General features: G+C 44.2%; 1 protein-coding gene across 1 annotated transcript; it reads right to left on the reverse strand.

Annotated features, from left to right (window-relative positions):
- Positions 1-5,824: 5,824 nt before the first annotated feature.
- On the reverse strand, positions 5,825-19,055 carry LOC310859804 (uncharacterized protein). The gene is made up of 8 exons (XM_083766559.1): positions 18,837-19,055; positions 18,399-18,521; positions 16,558-16,716; positions 16,122-16,250; positions 14,840-14,977; positions 14,614-14,736; positions 14,477-14,524; positions 5,825-8,190 (listed from the first exon to the last, which is right to left on the reverse strand). The coding sequence occupies exons 1-8, from the start codon at positions 18,901-18,903 to the stop codon at positions 7,406-7,408; spliced, it is 1,572 nt and encodes a 523-aa protein (XP_083622685.1). The 5' UTR covers positions 18,904-19,055; the 3' UTR covers positions 5,825-7,405.
- Between the last annotated feature and the right edge of the window lie 55 nt (positions 19,056-19,110).

Raw genomic sequence — 19,110 nt, forward strand, 5'->3', positions numbered from 1 at the left:
GCCTCCCTCCCCTAACTAAGAGATTAATATGTTACTTATTTGTATATTACTCCTTAAAAAAGTAATACTACATATTACTTGGAATCAAGAGTAATACATTATATTACATATTACTTTTGTCCCCCCACTTTTGTCCCTCCACCCGGAGGGTGTTTTGAATAATAAGAAGTCACCAATCAGCCAAAAAGGCTATAAAATAAAGCAACGATCTCTCTTGAGTTGACCTTGAAATGTTTTCAAACATTTATTTATTATGAGTAATATGTAATATGTGCTATTTTTTACAAACTGTTTTGGCAGAGTAATACGTTACACTACTCGTTACTGGGTAGCGTAATAATATTACAGTAATTTGAGTACCCAGAAAAGTACTCTATAAATCTGTGTGACATTATTATTATTATTAATATCATTAACATTGTTGTTTCAGAGCCACATTTCTTGAAGAATTTGATATCTTTTGGAATCCAATCGATGAAACTGTACAAGCTCCAACTACAACTACGACCACTACTATAACTGCCACAACTACACAGACCTCCACAATTCCAACTACACAGACCTCCACAATTCCAACTACACAGACCTCTACAATTCCAACTACACAGACCTCCACAATTCCAACTACACAGACCTCCACAATTCCAACTACACAGACCTCCACAATTCCAACTACACAGACCTCCACAATTCCAACTACACAAACCACCACAACTCTAACAGCAACAACACAGATCATCACCGCTCCAACAAGTCCAACTCCAAATCCAATCTTCTCGGTAACACAAATTCAGCAACATTTTGTGAATTAATGTATGGCCGCTCACCATTTCTTCTTGTGTACTAACTGCTATGTCTCTCTCGAAATACTATGTCTCTCTCCCTGTGTTTCTCTATGTCTGTCTATGTACTATTGTCTCCCTCTCTCCCTTTAATGTCTTCCCTCCTTCCTTTGTTTATATTCAGTCCTATCTTCTGCTAGGCTTAGTGTTCTTGATTGGGAGTAAATGTTTCTACACACTGACTTGGGTAAGCTTTTTTTTTTAAACATATAACTTCAATAATGAACTTCAACCATGACTTAATTAGACCTCCACAATTTTAGAATTGCTTCTAAAAAATATGCCTTAACATTGATCAGAAGTTCAAACCTCCCCTCTCTTACCATCTTACAGATAAACACAGAACGCATGCTTGAGGGCTATCCGTACCTTTGTCTAGATTGGGTGAGGGTGAGGGTGAGAAATGTAAAACTTACACATTTATGTATCTCTTTACATCTGAGGTTTGCAACGTTGGCTTGTGAATTAAGAAAATAATAATATACTCCATATATATATTTTTTTCTTTAGGTGTGTGTAAGCACAAATTGTTGGCTGCTGACTCTGATAGCTGAAAGCATTGCCTTGATAATGTTTTTTCTATTGGAATCCACAAATGTGAGTGTTTAAAAATGGTTGCTTATAATAATACATACAAATAATCTACATCTACACAGCATCTGAATATGTACTGAGATTCTTCGGACAATCAAAGCTGTAGCTTCCTTTTGTGTGTGTGTGTGTGTGTGTGTGTGTGTGTGTGTGTGTGTGTGTGTGTGTGTGTGTGCGCGTGCGTGCGTGCATGTTCAGGTGGTGGATCAGGTCATTCTCATTTCTCTCGTTTGTGTGGCGATTGTTCTTTCTGATATCAAGTGGATATCAAGTTATGTCATCCTACCACGCATTGGACCGAGTCATGAACTGTACGTTTCTGCTGAATCAATACAGACAGACATATTGTGTACAGTATATACATATTGGGTGATTGATTGATTATTTTGGGCCTTACATAATGGTCAAGCTCCAAAGTAGGAGCTTGACCAAGAACATCAGCAACTATCAGCAAATATATGTTTATTGGTAGTAGGTTTCAACAATTTAGTTCAGTTTGAACATTTTTTTTCTCCCTCACCCGATCCCTCCCCACACCCACAGTTCAAATGTTCTTTTTTAATTATTTTTAGGAAGGACATCTATCTTTGTGCTGACCCAATGGTGTCCTTCATCCACGAGATTTTTTGCGGTAAGGAAATTTTTTTATCTCATTGAAATGACTCAGAGTAGAGCTTATTTGGGTACAGTCTTGGGGTCAATTATACTTGCCGTTTATCATGTCATGTTTCATAATGTTAACCAGTCTTAGAAAACGAATTTCTGACTGACTCAAACACAGTTGCTGCCATCTTTGTGTGTTTGAGGGAGATTGTGGATTGGACCCTGCAGAATAATACAGCCCTCTTGCTTCTGAAAGTAATGGCTGGCTATACGACTTGGCGGTTCCTGTTTTACACCGTAGTCTTTATTTGCCACATCAACAGAAACAACAGGCTGTGCAAGAAAGGTTAGGCCTACATTTATATTTTATATTTGTATTCTTCTATTTTAAATACAAATTGTACATGCTTGTGCAGTGATTGGTTAAATAGCAGAATAAACTATTTGACACTTTTTCATTTGCAGGACGTTTACAAATGAAGGGTGGCACAATACAAGTGAGAATCTACACACTATTAATGATGAGATACCCTAGTAATAAGCATATTTAAAGCATGGCAAGATAATGCATTTTTACATTACCACTAAGAATAATAAGGCCCTTTTAACTTTTATTATTTATTTCACTGTTATTCTCTGAATTCAAGGTGGTGGCCAGTGGAGGAACAGCAGGTTAGAACGGCTAGCATTCATTCACACATGGATCAATATATTAGTTTCTTCTCAAGAAATCGCTGCAGGCTTTCTACAATTTTTCTTTTTTAAACTAAAGAAATAAAAAAAACGTTTGGAGAGTTTCTTTCAACGTTCAAATTCTCTGTTTTTTAAACGTAATGTTGTGTGGCCTTGTTCCACTCTAATTGGGTTAGGGTACATGAGTTTTGTATTTGAACCCTGTAAAGCGAATTGTCAAAGTATTACAGAAGAACCCACAACCATAAGAATGTACCTAAATAATTTTTGGATAGTGTCTAAATGTTTTTACATCTTTCTTTAGGATGTAAATAATTGAAGACTAGTACTACATCTGTTTTAGTCTTTGACACACACATCAAGAGAACAATCAAATCTAAATGATTAATTAATGATTAATAATTTCTGTTGCAGGAAACTTACAAACATGTGATGAATGGAAGGAGGTGAGAATGAACACACCTTATATTTATGACTTACATAAATGGCTTACCCAGTTGTGAGCATAATTAAATAACAGCAAGAAGTAAACATGCCTTGGCTTTTTCACTACTCTCTGAATTCCAGATGGCACACAGGCGCAGCCAAAGAGCCGGGACAATCAATGCTGTCGTCTCATTTATCTTCTATCTTGGAAACATTTGTTTTGTTGTAATGCTTATTGTCTTATTGAATTACATACATTAATTTATTAAAATATATGAATAATATGAAAATATAAGTAAATTAGGGGTGTCACACTCGCAACATCAATTATTGGGGTATTAAAACATGATGATGTGTATCTTTAAGACTGCTGGGCGAGCGCTGGCGCTTTGGCATGGGATTTGAGGGTTTGAGGTCAGATGTAGAGTTGCTGGCCAATATCGATGTCCAGCAACTAAGACTGCTTATAAATCCTTTACAAGCGCAACCCTCTCTAGTATCATGGAAAGGTACTTTATAAATACTTTATTAAATGTATTATTAACTCAGATTCCACTACAACAAACCGAAGATGAAAAAGAATATTGAGCCCAATATTGTGTATTGTATTGTCAAATGTATGTAACACCCCTAATGTAAATGTGATTGTTCATGTTTGTGTTTAGCAATACAAAATAAATGACTTAAAATAGACTGCATGTGTCTTTTTGTTCTTTACCACTTGAACCCTAGCATCATTCTGGGGTGTACATTTGGCAAACATATAGATCTACAAGCTAGAGGTGCACGATTATGAAATTATGACCGATATCTGATCTCCGATTATTTGCAGGGTCATATCTGTCGATACCGATTATGACCGATTCCGATATTATACGGTCCACGGATTATGTTTCCTTCAAACATTAGAAATACACAAAACAAAAGTGACAGAGCCATTGACGGTCACATTATTATTGCATCATCAATATCTGTGAAAATAATCTGTATTATTTTGAGACCGATCCAATACCAATATGGCATTTTTATGGCCGATTTTGATATGCTACCGATTATATTATAAGAACTGCCATGGCATTTTCAACACTTCATGTGGCAAAGTCAAGATGTGTTTTCACTTGAAGCTGAACTCTGAAATACTTGGTGTGCCTTAAATGGGAGTTGAATATATTCATGTGCCATGCACCACCAGTCAATAGACCAGGAATGTTAACATTACATCACAGTCAAATGTGCCACAACTATGAAAAACAAGGAATATCATGAAAAATCTGAAGAGTTTTCTTAAATAGACAACGGTCCGTCTCTATGTATCATTAACTGCATTGTATGTAGTCATAGCACGTCATAGTACATATGTATAGCATAGTAGTATAGATGTATAGTTTATATGTATAAAATATTTATATTATTATATTTCATTATATAGACATTCCACTGTTACTTTCTTAGCTTACGCATGTTTCATGATAAATGTTTTTATGTGATGTATTCCCATGCTTTTTTGTTCTTGCTTAATGTAAATCGCTCTGGATTAAGAGCATCTGCTAAATGCCTAAATTGTAAATTGTAATTGTAACTCCTCTATTATTCAAGGGGTTTATGAGCCATTTGCAATAACTTTGCACCAGTGGTGGAAAGTAACTATTAAGTACATTTACTAAAGTAGCTGTAATTAAGTACAATTTTGAGGTGTTTTTACAAGTTTTTACAATTTCCAGTACTTCTACTTGTACTCCACTACAAATATTGTACTTTTACTCCACTACAACTATTTGAAAACAAGTACATTTTGATACTTGTGTTGTTATTGTTACTTGCAACAAAATAGTAGACCAGAGTATTTCTACATTGTGGTAATACTTTTACTGTAAGTAAAAAATTGAATACTTCTTCACCCACAATGACTCCGCCAGGTCATATAATCAGTCACACCCATTCAATTTCAGTTGATAACAAAACATACTCTCCCTCCATGCCTTTGGCCTGGTGGAGACAATAAAACAATAAAATATGTTTCCTTGTGCTCCCAGTCTGTTTTTGTCAAACCATTGCACACACATAAAAGCAATATGGCACCCCCTGTTGGAGCTCTTTACTAATTGTATGATTTGCTGGACTGAAGATATACCCCATCTTCCCCAAATGTGTTGCCTGAACAATTGATCATCATTAATTAGCTGAAGCTACAAAAAAGGTTATTGTGAGGCTCATTGCACAGTCTGTAACATAATTAACAAATAACTGACGTATGTAAACAAATTGACTACCTTGCTGCCTTCAATTTCCATTATAAACAGTAATCTTAAGAGTATACTACAGTATATGGAAGACCACAATGTGATTTGAAAATATTTACTTTTGATATTTGTGAGTTTGGCGGAAGCTCAAGTGAGGCAATTCTCTGGGCAAGATACAGAACAGACATGGGTGTAGTTGTGGATCACTTTGTAAATTACTAATATTTTGGCTCGTATTGCAACTTCCTTCTTCCAGTTTGTTTTCAAATGTTGAATTTGTATGCACATTCAATATTAAGAGACATTGTGGCCCGCAGGAAGACTAGCTGTGTACTGTCATCCTAACAAATGAATCTTTCTAATTCTGACCACTGAGAAACTTCAACCCTGATTTATACACTGGCAAGTAACACTGGCAAGTACCAAAATAATCTTTATTGAAACATTATTCACAACTTAACATAGTAGCAAAATCACTACAAAAAAATACATCTCAATATATGACCAAGACAAAACTATGAAGGAGTGGGGAAATTATCAAACCATTTAAAGCCAGATTCCATAAGTTTAATCATGCCCATTGTCTCTCTCTAGACAGCGGTAACTGCAGCGATGACTGAACGATAATAAAGATGGCGGTGCATCTAGTGTCGAATCCGGTCTGCTTCAAATATCTTTACTTGACATTGTCAACCGATACCAGGTTCTAATCTACAGGGAGACCACCTTGAACCACTGCAGACGTGCTAGTTATATTGTATTAACATATATACACTACCATACAGATTGGTTAAAGTACTTTTTATTCGTCAAGTCTTGCATTATCAAAATAATCTTCTCTGTGTGTAAGGCACAATTTGTGTGATTTGCTGACTACAATTTAGTCAAAAATATGACCATATCAAATATTACATTTGTAAATGTCATTATGTCCCCAGCTAAATTTGTTTCAGAGCTCAAAACATTGTGTGGACACAGTCACACAAATATACAGAGGTTTAAAAACACTCCAATCTATATAAGACAGCATCACAAATATACTTACAAAATGCAGCATGGAATCAGTAGCTACTACCATGAAGGTAAAAATCAGAAGATACAGTATTAGAGCAAAAGCAAAGCAAATGATTTACATACGAAATGGAATGAGTGCTGTGTAGATCACCAAACTCTATACGATTGAAAGGTTACCCCTTACAAAGTGTTTGAACAACGTGCCATCAGTTTGTAATTCAGGCAAAATAAACCATAACAGGATATATTGTATAAAAAAAAGAATTGAGCTCATGTCATGAATAAACTCTGGATATTGAATTAAAACAAATGGAAAAGCCTGCTGTACAGTACCTCACATTGGTTATCAAATATCTTCTGGTTTTACTGCCAATAAAATAAAGTACAGAACAAGTGTGGTATAGTATAGTGCAGTTATGGCCAATTGTAACATTGGTCTGCAAACATAGGTACTGTATATACTGGTAATAATATATTATCCTGCCCATGTGACCTTCAAATATTTCACCTCCATTCCCAGTGGTGGGGTTTGACTACAAAGAAGGCCAGCCTCCGCATCATCTCTCTGGTATTTCAGCTGCTCTTTTCTCCAGAACTCCTTCAGGGGAGTCTAGACTAGAGGAACAAAACTCATTTGAAGCTGTATCCTTCCGACATCCTCAAGGTTGCCAGTTCAGTCCACTGGTAGTCCCTCAAGCCAGACATTCCAAAACTCTGAACGATACACGGAGTCTGTAACTATGCCTCCTGAATGCCGTTTACGCAAAATGTTATGTGTTCGTCATTTCGGGTCACCAAACTATATTTTTATATCTTAAAAATATATTTTTGGAATTTCATTTCTGCTAAGCAGCAAGCTATTATATAGGCTTCAACTATTTTGATTTACAGTAGAAAATTGTGCAACTGCAAAGACAAAACAAAAGTCGGGGCATCCACTTTACTCACTCTCATTTTCAGTGCTTCATTCTCTTCAATCTGGCTCGAGAGGCTAGTTCACGCAGGGCATCCCTTCTGCTCTACCTCGTCCTCTGCTGCCACTGGCAGGATAAGGTGTGAAATGCGGCTCCACAGTCCACTGAGCTTGTTCACATCCATCTCATTGAAGCCAGTCTGTCTGTCAGTGCCTATAAAGCGTTCGTAAATATAATCGTGCACCAACTCCTCAACATCCTTCAGACTCTTCTGCTCCTGCACCTCTTCTTGGGGAAGCAGCACCGTGAAGGCCAAGAACACCTGCTTATAGGCAGCAGTCTCGTGGTCACAGTAACGGTAGAAGATGAGTGTGGAGGCCGGAGGCAGCTCCTCGAATCGGTTGATGACAGCCACAGGCTTGTCCCCTTCGAAGGCTCCCCGCAGCTGGTTGTCAATGTCCAGCTTTACCTGGTCACTGTCCAGGTGAGCTTTACTGGCTCCGTCAATGTGGAGGACAGAGGCGTTGAGGGCAGACGAATAGGCATAGGCCAGGCCTCGGGTCAGGCAGTGCAGAGTCTTCTCGGCCTTACGGCCTGCCGTTAGGATGAGGCTGACTGGCTCAGTCGGATGATCCATTTGGAGATGCCTACTCAGGTGGATCCTGCTCCTTTTCCACAGCTCAACACGCTGGCTGGGGAACTGGGCCTCTAGTGCCGACAAGTGAGCAGTAAACTGGTCTAGCGTCACGGATGTGGATGTACCCTCTCTGCCGTCTGCATGCTGACGGAGTGCTGGGAACTTGTTGTAGGCCAAGAGAGCTGCAGAGCCCAGTAGCAGTAACAGGACAACTAACCACCATGTGGACCCTGTGGAACATAGTTGGACATGAGACGTAACATAATGTTAGTGCGTGGTAACAAGTAGGCCAAACATAGCAGATCTACAAATTCATTAATCAATGCATTGTGAGCTTGTAGATCTTCATTTTTTACAAACGTTCACCCAGATTAGGGATGCTACCACAAGATTTATGTTAGATTTTACCGCTTCGATATCTTTCTCATTTGTTCCTTATTCTCATGGTGGTGAAAATAAAAGGCAAAAAATCTTTGAAAAACATTTAAAACTCAAAGCAAAAGACAACTCATTAGTCTACAACCATTGCTACGTTCAAGTCTTCCAATTAAACTGCTAGATACATTGGACAACAATGGCAGCATCTGCCATCAAAGGTTTTACACAGATTTGTCATTGGTGACGGTTGCCAAGATTTTGTTTGCCACACAAATTCTATTGTTTTTGCATAAAGCACTAAAATAACCTTTTTTTGTCACTAACTCAACTATTAATCAGCATAATTGTCAGGTTACTCAATTTACAATTCAGGCATTTAGCAGATGCTCTTCCAGAGCGATTTACAGTAAGCAAGAACACCACATGAAATACACAAAAATTGTCATCAAGAATCATTAGAATAGGAAGAGTAGAATTGCTGTACAATGAAACTATGAGTATACGCTATAGAGTGCTGTCTACATAAAATGCTATCTAAATTACACAAGTTCAGCTTTTGCATACACCTGAAGGTCGTCGAGGCTAGGGCAAGTGCTACGGCAAGTACTATGGGCTAAGATGGAGTCTGAAGGTGGATCCTCAGACTATGCCGGAAGATTGGGAGTGAGTCTGCAGTTCCGATTGCAATGGGAAGTTTTAGTTGTTAACGATAGTTCAACTTAGAGCTGTAATGCTCCATCATCCGTCTGCTCCAATCAGATCTGCGTTACCTTGTCCGCACCCCTTTATAAACGGTCCTCACTTCCCTTCGCTCATCTGTGCTTCCGTTCAGGTAGTCAGGTAAACGCCCATCGATCATGTCAGATCCAGATGACAGCACCTCTCACCGCCGCAGCTCCAGGCTTGCTGCCGCCGAGTACGTCTCCTGGCCAGACGAACTTATTTACGCCGCGCTCTCCGGCCACGGCATCGTTCCCGAACGGGGCCTAACCCACTCTCAGCTAGTGGATCTCCTTCTCGCCACCATCGAGTCCTCGCAGACTCAGCAGCACGAGTCCCCCAGCCAAGGCAAGAGTAAGGGTAAAAAGAAAAATGCAACCCCGCGTTCAGCCGAGCTCACCCAGGACGAACCCGGCGGCTCCCAGGCCTACGCTGGCCCCGTTCAAGATCCGCATTCGCCGCCATCTCACGACTCCACCGCCCTGCTGCTGTCAGCCATGGCCACCCTGGCCAGCGCAGTCGGGGCACTCGAATCACGGCTCTCTCAGCAAGCGCCCGTGCTCCCTCCTCCAGCGGCCGGCAGCGCCACGCTCTCGTCCTCTTTTCCTCCTCCAAACAACCCAGTGCCACCCCACCCGCGGTCCGGGTTCACACTCTCCTCCGCCCAGCCAGTTGCCCCTGCCGGTAATTATTTCATTTCTCCCTTTTCCGCCATTTCCTCTCACCTCAGAGCCCAAATAACCGAAGGGAAGGACGTTAACCTAGCCTCTCTCATCCTCCCCACTCCCGAATGCGACAGAAAGCTGGTAGGCTCCGACCAGCTCTCTGCCGTGTTCCGCGCCTCCGATCCCCGCCTTAACCGTTCCCTCGACTTCTGCGACTTCGTCATAGCCTTCGGCCTGTTTAGGGACACCCTGTGTGATGCCTTCCCAGAGCGTAGATCCGAGTTAGACTCCTACCTCGCTCTCATTAGCGAAATCAAACGTAGATACGGCGGCCCCATGTTTTACGATTATCATAAAGCCTTCTCAGCTAAAGCGGCTAACTTCCTCGCTCGCTTCAATTCTAGACTCAACTGGGCGTGCCTAGACACAGAGCTGCTCATTCTGCACGTAGGCGGCCACAGGGCCCTTACCTGCCATCTGTGCAACCAAGTAGATCACTCCGCCGAATCATGTCCCAAGTCCGTGTTTCTCGCTCCCTCTGTGAAAAAAGAAAACCGCCCAAAAACTTCGAATCCTTCCGCCTTCGATTCTCAAGATCCCTACCCCCAGGACCAGCCCCCCCCGGGCCAGAGGGACTCCCGCGGAAGAGAGGTGACTTTCTTTAACAACATGCCCATATGTAATAACTTTAACGAAAATGTCTGTACTTTCGGTAAATGCCAATTCTCTCACGTCTGTAGCTACTGCAAAGACCCCCACCCAAAGTCCGTGTGCCCGAGGCGAACCCGCCCTCCGAGGGATGCCAGCAGGGAGGGTCCATCTCACAAAACTCCTCGATACTCCAAACCATTCTAAGTAGCCACCCCTCCACCCCCATCCACATTCACGCTTTATCCGCCGCTCTATCATCTCACCCCGACCCAGTATTCACGGACTATCTTCTCACAGGCTTATCGCAAGGTTTCCGCGTCGGCGTTCTCTCACCCCTCACTCACTCTCACGTGTTTCCTAATCTCCAATCTGCCCTGTCAGAACCAGAAATAGTCGCTTCTCTCCTGGAGAAAGAGGTTCTCAAAGGCTTCATGGTAGGGCCCTACCCCACCCCGCCTTTCAATCCGTTTCGCAGCAATCCCATCGGGATCGCTACGCGAAAGTATTCAGGGAAAAAACGTTTAATCATAGATCTGTCAGCCCCCCGTCACGACCTGTGCCCCAGCGTAAACTTCATGATTCCGCTCGAAAACTTTTCTCTGCATTACGCTTCTATCGACGACGCAATAAAACTCATTAAAATAGCAGGCCAAGGCGCTTGGTTGGCAAAAGCAGATATCACAGACGCCTTTAAAGTAATGCCAATCCATCCGTCCCAGTGGTCCCTTTTCGGCGTTAAATGGGAGAACTTGTTTTATTTCGCCACTCGCTTAACGTTTGGCTGTAGAAGCAGCCCCCACATTTTTAACCAGCTTTCGGAGGCGCTCTGCTGGGTTCTGCTGAACGTTAACCGTCTACCCTTCGTCCTCCACCTTCTCGACGACTTTCTGTTAATAGATTTTCCCTCCCAGTTCCCCCCCACCAGCCTCCGTTCACTCAAAGAAACGTTTAACGCCCTAGGGGTTCCCCTCTCGTCCGAAAAAACAGTCGGCCCGGCCAAGTCCGTCGAGTTTCTCGGCATCCTCCTAGACTCCGTAGAAATGAAAGCTTCCCTCCCGTTGGAAAAGCTAACTCGTGTCAAAGAATTAATCCAGAGCGCCGCTTCACCGCGCACCAAGCGCCAGCTGCTTTCACTTCTGGGTCATTTTAATTATGCAATCAAAATAATTCCCCAGGGCCGCTCGTTCATATCCCGGCTGCTGGAGCTGGCTAGCAGCGTCGATTCCCTCAGCGACGTAGTTGTTCTAGACGCAGGCTGTCAGTCCGATCTCTCATTTTGGTCAAAGTTATTGCAAGATTGGAACGGTATTTCCCTCTTCTATCACGACCCCGTAACTCCGGCTCACGAAATGCACTTATTCACCGACGCGGCGCCTTCTGCAGGTTTTGGGGGGATCTTCCAAAGGGAATGGTTCTCCGACAGATGGCCCGTCGAACTAACTCAGCCACCGGTTTCTATAGCCCACTTCGAACTGTACCCCATCGCCGTAGCCTGCAAGCTCTGGGGGTCCCGCTGGGCTCGCAAGCGTATAGTGTTCAACTGCGACAATGAGGCCACAGTCTTCGTCATAAATAAAGGCCGCTCCTCCTCCAATCAGATCATGCCCCTTATGAGATTCATCACCTGGTCCTCCGTCATGCTCAACTTCACGGTCCGCGCAGCTCACGTCCCCGGCCACCTTAACAATATCGCCGACTGCCTCTCTCGTTTCAAACTCCAGGAGTTCCACCGGCGATGCCCTTCCGCCAAGCCACTCCCCCTGATCTGCCCGGCGCACCGAGAACTGGTTCTGTCCTGATGCCCCACATCCATCACCTCCGTGCTCTCACCAACATCTATATTAAATCCGCTTTCTCCCCCGCCACTGTTTCCTGCTATGCCTCGGCCTGGCGCAAGTTCGGTCAGTTCTGCGCCTGTCACTCCATTCCCCTCTTCCCAGTACTAGTCTCGACCGTCGCCCCTTTTCTCACTTTTAATTTCAAGTTTAACCACCTCAGCCACAGCTATATGAACAGCCTATTAGCAGGGGTCCAGTTCCACGCCCGCCTTCATGACCCCTTTTTCCCTAGCCTGTTCACCAACCAATATATCAAACTCCTCCTAAAGGGCTTTCAGCGATCGTCACGCCACGCCCCAGACCAGCGTCTCCCCATTACTCTAAACATTCTCCACTCCCTCGTCTCGGAACTCAGGAAAGGAGTCTTCACTCCGTATTTAGACCTCCTCCTCGAAGCCGCCCTTCTCCTCGCCTTCTATGGATTCCTTAGAGTAGGCGAGTTCACAACCAGGTCCACGGCGTTCGACCCCTCCAGAGACGTCTGCGTCTCCGACCTGCGCTTCACCCCCACCTGCTTCAACCTATCTCTGAAACACTCAAAAGCCGACCGTGACCACAGAGGCTGCCTCGTCTCGGTGGCCAAGGTCCCCGGCAGCTTCTGCCCCTTCTCCTCCATGCTGCGCTTCCTCTCCGCCAGAAAACGCTCCTCCGGCCACCTTCCTCTCTTCAGCCTCCCGAATGGTCTCCCTCTCCACCAGCACGCCTTCACCTCTCACCTCCGCTCCCTGCTCCAAAGATGTGGCCTCCCGCCTGACCGTTACTCCAGCCACTCTCTGAGGATCGGCGCCGCCACCACCGCTGCTGCCAGCGGCGTCTCTGTCCCGACCCTGCGGGCCCTGGGCAGATGGTCGTCCAACGCCTTCTCCTCCTACGTTAGACCTTCCTCCGCCTCCGTGCTCGATGCCCAGAAGTCCATGGCGTCCTCCAGCGCGGTACCTACATTGACTGGTGGATGTGTCGGGTGGCGGGTACCTCCTCTTCTGCCCACTTCTAAACATGTTCTCCCTCTCCAGGACGCCCATGACTCACTTCCTCCTAAACGACGGTCGACCCGTCCTCCGGCCACACGGGCCTCCTCCGCCGGGAGTCTCCCTGTCTCACCACCATCGCCAGGTGAACCAAAGTTCTCGCCACTGCTCCTTCTCGCAACCCTCTGCCGAGAGGTCGTCCACTCCTACGCTACTAACCCCACTCTCTCTTTTCCATCCGCCTCTGCAAGGTCCCATCTCCGCAGGCTCCTCTCTCTCTCCTCCAGGCCCCAGGCGGTCCAATGGCGCCCTAGGGCAACCCAAGCGGTAAACGACCTCCAGGTATGTTCTTTAAATTCCTTTTGGGGGGCAGGCTCAAGAGCCCCCCCTGCCTCCGCCAGGCAGGATCCGAACCGAGGCTCTGGTCCGTCCCCAGGGGGCCCACGCCAAAGCTCCTCCACTGTCTCCTCCTCGTACCGTCATCATTCTGTTATCATTCTGTTATCATACTGTCAGTCACTTCTCTGTCCATTCACTCAATCCCAGCTCCATACTGTAATCAATTCATCTGCAATAAATCTCACCTCCAACCTCCACCCTCCGTCTTAAGTGTAAGCTCGTTAAGAGTTGAAGTTTTAGTTGTTAACGATAGTTCAACTTAGAGCTGTAATGCTCCATCATCCGTCTGCTCCAATCAGATCTGCGTTACCTTGTCCGCACCCCTTTATAAACGGTCCTCACTTCCCTTCGCTCATCTGTGCTTCCGTTCAGGTACCCGCCACCTCCCCGACGACCGCCCAGCAGCAGGCTCCACCAGGTCGGCCCCAGGGGGGCAGGCTCAAGAGCCCCCCCTGCCTCCGCCAGGCAGGATCCGAACCGAGGCTCTGGTCCGTCCCCAGGGGGCCCACGCCAAAGCTCCTCCACTGTCTCCTCCTCGTACCGTCATCATTCTGTTATCATTCTGTTATCATACTGTCAGTCACTTCTCTGTCCATTCACTCAATCCCAGCTCCATACTGTAATCAATTCATCTGCAATAAATCTCACCTCCAACCTCCACCCTCCACCCTCCGTCTTAAGTGTAAGCTCGTTAAGAGTTGAAGTTCATTCCATAGTTTTGGAGCCAGAAGGGAGAAGAGTCTGGGACGTGTGGAGGGTTGTCCCGGCTTTTTTAATAACCAAAGTACACATTAAGCCCAAACCACATCAATGCAACTCATTGAGTTACAATGAGTTGCATTGACCTTAAAACTGTTTTGTCCCAAGTAGTCCCTACCGGTGTGGTCGAGAGCTTACCTCTAGAAGGTGATCCAGCACTTCCCTTGGTGGCAGACTTCTTTACACCTTCAAATCAAAATAAAATACATTTTTAGCAAACAACTGGCAAATGAACTAAATATTCTCAAGTAGTGGAAAATGTGACATTTTCTTACCTTGCGATTTGTGTAGACTTTTCACAGGTTTTCTTTTAGCAGGAATGTTCTTGACACATTGTCGCTGTGCATATAATGCTTCAGAGGTGAGGAGCCTCTTTGCAAGGTAAACCTTCGGAATATCTTCAAATGTGTGGAAATATTATTAGCATAAGAAAATACATTTTTCACATTTTTCTTCCCAAATCAAGATTTTTGATGAATAAATACAACAGTCTTAAGTTACCATTGCTCTTGGCCTCCATCTTCTCTCTGTACTGTGCCATGCTGGTCTTGGACACGGGAACCTTGGATATGTTCTCTGCTGGTCTGCGCTCAGGAGCAGACCTAGTGAAGGTTGCAGGCACAGCCCTATCTGTTTCATCTGAACACAAGGGAGCAAGATGAATGATTTGCCATTTCGAATTAGTTATTATATATTTCGAAATAGTCATTACTGGAAAAGTACTAATATCACAGTAAGTTGTTACTTTCACCTAGTTACTGTAACACCATTGGACAGCATCATCTACTTGTTATTGCTGTTACTATTATACTATTATTGTCTCCACCAGGCCGAAGGCATGTGGGGAGAGTATGTTTTGCACTCCGTCCGTCCGCGTGTGTGTCCGTGTGTGTGTGTGTGTCCGTGAACAGCTAATCTCGGCCACCGTTAACCCGGTCGATGCCATATTTTGCACACACACTCCCTGGATGCCAACCATGAACCTCTGCCCCAAACTTTCCAGAACGGCCTGTTATAGCGCCACCAGGAGGCCGCTTTGTGCAAAACAAGTTTTTCAATGCCATATTTTGCACACACACTCCCTGGATGCCAACCATGAACCTCTGCCCCAAACTTTCCAGAACGGCCTGTTATAGCGCCACCAGGAGGCCGCTTTGTGCAAAACACGTTTTTGCACAGTACACCTACAGATTTTGTCCAAACATCACGCAAATTGGTACACAGTCTCTCTAGAGCCATTCAACGAAACGGGTCTTTCAGATTTATCAGACTCCATCCTGATTGGTTAAGATTGGCTTCCAAAGTTCACAGGAGTGCTCAGTTTCAAACAAAATGCTGCAAATCATGAACACATCGCGTGATTTCCGTGAAATTGTGCACCCACATTCCCACTAGGCCGAGGACGAAATGCCACATGAACAATTTCAACTCAGCCTCAAGGTGGCGCTATAACTGGCGAAAAGTGTTTTTACCTCTAACTGCACGGATCTGTGGATAACCTGGTGGAGACCTGTGCCCGGAAGGGCACTTTTTCTAGTTTAGTTTGCACCACAGGGTACATGCATGCATTGGTGTTTCTACCGAAACTAAAAGTCAACAGTAGCAGACAACAAAGATTGAGACAGATGACTTAACCAAATATAAACACAGGGTTAGGTTTTAATGGATGCACATTAATGAATAGTAACCAAGGGGTTAGTAACCAAGTTTCAAGAATATGTGAGGTGTCTTTGCATTACATCAGCCTGCATAAAATCAAGTAAAACTTACGACACTACCGTACCTCTGCTGGTTCTTAACCGGCCTAAGGCCAGATCTTCAGTACGGATGGGTGGCCGACGATGTAACATCACACAGGGGTTCATGTCCACAGCTGGAGTGCTCTTGGATAGTGGAGCGGAGACACGGGTAGCTGACAAAATAAGATGCCAGAATGAATTGCCTGGTTTTACAATTACATAATTGTAATTATAATTAAAGTATAAGCATAAGATTTGTGATTATGTTCAAGTAATTGTGTAACACAACTGCAGGCTCAGATTCTGACAGCTCTTAGATTAGCTCTAATTGATCACTCTCACTCGTCTGATTGACGAGGTCATATGATCATATCGGATTTCAAAACTCAAGACTATTTTGAACAAGTTCCATCTAATCATTGTCTAATCATACAAAATATCACAATGAAATGTGAGCGAAGTGAGCAGGACACATCTTACACTGCAGAGTAGTAACGCAGGAATCTTCTGTTTGGGTCATTTCCTGGTCTTCAGTATTTTCTGAATTATCATCCTTTTCCTGGACTTCCATTTCATCTTCATCATTACGGTCATGCGGTGATCCGTCAGTCTCTACTTTGCTCTTCTTGTTAGGGGATTCTGGGTTAGTCGGAGAAATTTAATTTACACAACTTGGAACCAAGTACCTTTAGGACAAGGGTTCCCAAACTTTTCAGTCCGTGTCCCCCCCAAAGAATGTTAGGGACTTTAAGCAGCGACTGTTTCAGGACGGCGACGCTATGCGGAAGTACGGCTGCTCCTACGCCGTCGCAGTCGCAGTCAAAAATTCAAAATCGTTAAGCAAACAGCCGACGGCGACATTGGTTGCCATGGTGACGCGCGTCCATGCAGAATGTGTCAATAAACATGATTATGACATGGCGTTGTAGACACTACGTGTAAGTGTAGGTTCTTCCGTAGTGAAAGGGCTGTGACGGAGAGCAGGTTTATGTATCGAGCACTGATCCATTTCCGGTTGCCGTATCAGACAGCCAAAAGCCCTTTCCACACCTAAGCGCAAAGCGGTTTTGCGCCGCAGACAGAAGAAGGTGTGCGGTGTGTGCGCAGCTGGTTTTTAGACATCTGGTGGATGGGAATTAAGCTCCACCTCCGCGGACGATTGACGCGGAGGAGAGCGCTTCCGGGAATCTGGCCGTCGCGCAAGTCGTCCGCGGAAGTGGAGCTTCTTTTCCATCCACCAGCTGTCTAAATACCCGGTTTTGAAGCTGCAGCCGAGAATGTGCGCGGCTCTTTTGATAGTGTGGCAGCACCTGTATCCGTCGTTGCTTAAAGTCGCTACTATTCTTTAACTGGGGACCTCCCACCCTGACAAGCACGTGGCATTACATTTATTTTGACTCGTTCCACAGATAAATATTGTGAAAATAGACGAACTACAAGCTTGTATTATATCAAAGTAATTCAATTGTAACTTTAGAAAGGTGCAGATAGATATCCTGTATACATTATACTGTATGTTGATTTGGTTAGTTTACTGTTGAGTGAGAAAACAATGTTGCACATTAATCTCATCAGGGGAACCCCCCTTGGGTCCTGAGTCCTGACCCCCGGTTTGGGAAACACTGCTTTAGGCTTAGCCCTGTAAACATGACCCTCGTATTCATACGAGGGTCATGACGTAACTTCACCCTGGTCTTTGCAGACGCTACATTTACAAATAATTAAAATATATAAACATTCAGATTTCAAATATAAAGTACTCACAAAGTGTCCCACGGGTGTTAGTTAGTAGCAGCGCCAGCGATTAGAATTTCTGCATCCCGCGTTGTTTAATAAAAAGCATTTTTATCCGAGGTGTTAGTTTTCCATTGGCTTTCAACTACGCGCCCCTATCGGTCGGGAGGAGGGTGGCACTCGGTGTGTTCGATATAGGTACGCTGACCGCCCTGCCAATACAGACTAATAGGCTAGTGCGCTCCCGGTGTGCAACTGTGGATTTCCCAAACGAACCCCGTTTGAAAAAAGTAGCCGGAGAGCTCGGACAAAAATGCTTTTTATTAAAGAACGCGGGACGCAGCAATTCTAATCGCTCGCGCTGCTACTAACTAACACCCGTGGGAAACTTTGTGAGTACTTTATATTTGAAATCTGAATGTTTAAATATACGGAAATCTTGTAAATGCAGCGGCTGCAAAAAACAGGGCAAAGTTACTGCATGACTGTCATGATAATTATCATGGCAGTCATGTTCCAGGGCTACTTTAGGCTATGACAATTACGAAAAGGCTGTTAACTATAGCACATTCCCTGATTCTTCTTACCACCATCCTCTGATTCACTGTCTTCATCATCTTTGGAACCGTTGACAGCTATGGCTGAGATTTGGTCCTCTGTCCCTCTACGCCTCCTCTTTAGAGGAGCGCTGGATGCCAAGCCAGCAGTCCCTTGCAAAATATGAGTTAACCATTAACTTATGAATCATTGTCATCCAAACAACGCAGCCCAACTTAGGGAAAACTACACAAAATCATGTGAGTGACTCCAAAAAGCAAGTTAGTGAGTTGTTAAACTGGATAACTTGTTATTGTTCATAAGTAACGCAACAGAAATCCATCCATTATCAAAGGCGTAGTATAGCCTTATATATACACTGTATCCCTAGAAAATAGAGGTGACAACTTTAAATGTGTTATGAACAGTGATATTACATACGAGAGATTTGATTGTGAAACCGAAAGCTTGTTGTGACAAAAACCAACCTTTCATTGACGAGCGTGTGGTTGGTCGTCTCGACGCAGACTGAGTAACCGTCTTTCCCGAATCCATGTTTTGTGTGATCAAAGTTATAACGCTGCCGTGTGGTGCCAAATAAAGCAAGCTAGCTAAATATTCCGACGAAACGTCATTTCAATTATTAACACAAGAGAGATCAGCTTCCTCCCCGTCGTCCAAACTGTGATGTGATGATATTGTGTAGCCTGTGGGTGTGGGGGGGACGTTTTAGGCAGAACACCGGAGGTGCATATCAGGAAG

This window comes from Protomyctophum parallelum, assembly GCF_964188405.1.
Source record: "Protomyctophum parallelum genome assembly, chromosome: 6".
NCBI lineage: Eukaryota > Metazoa > Chordata > Actinopteri > Myctophiformes > Myctophidae > Protomyctophum > Protomyctophum parallelum.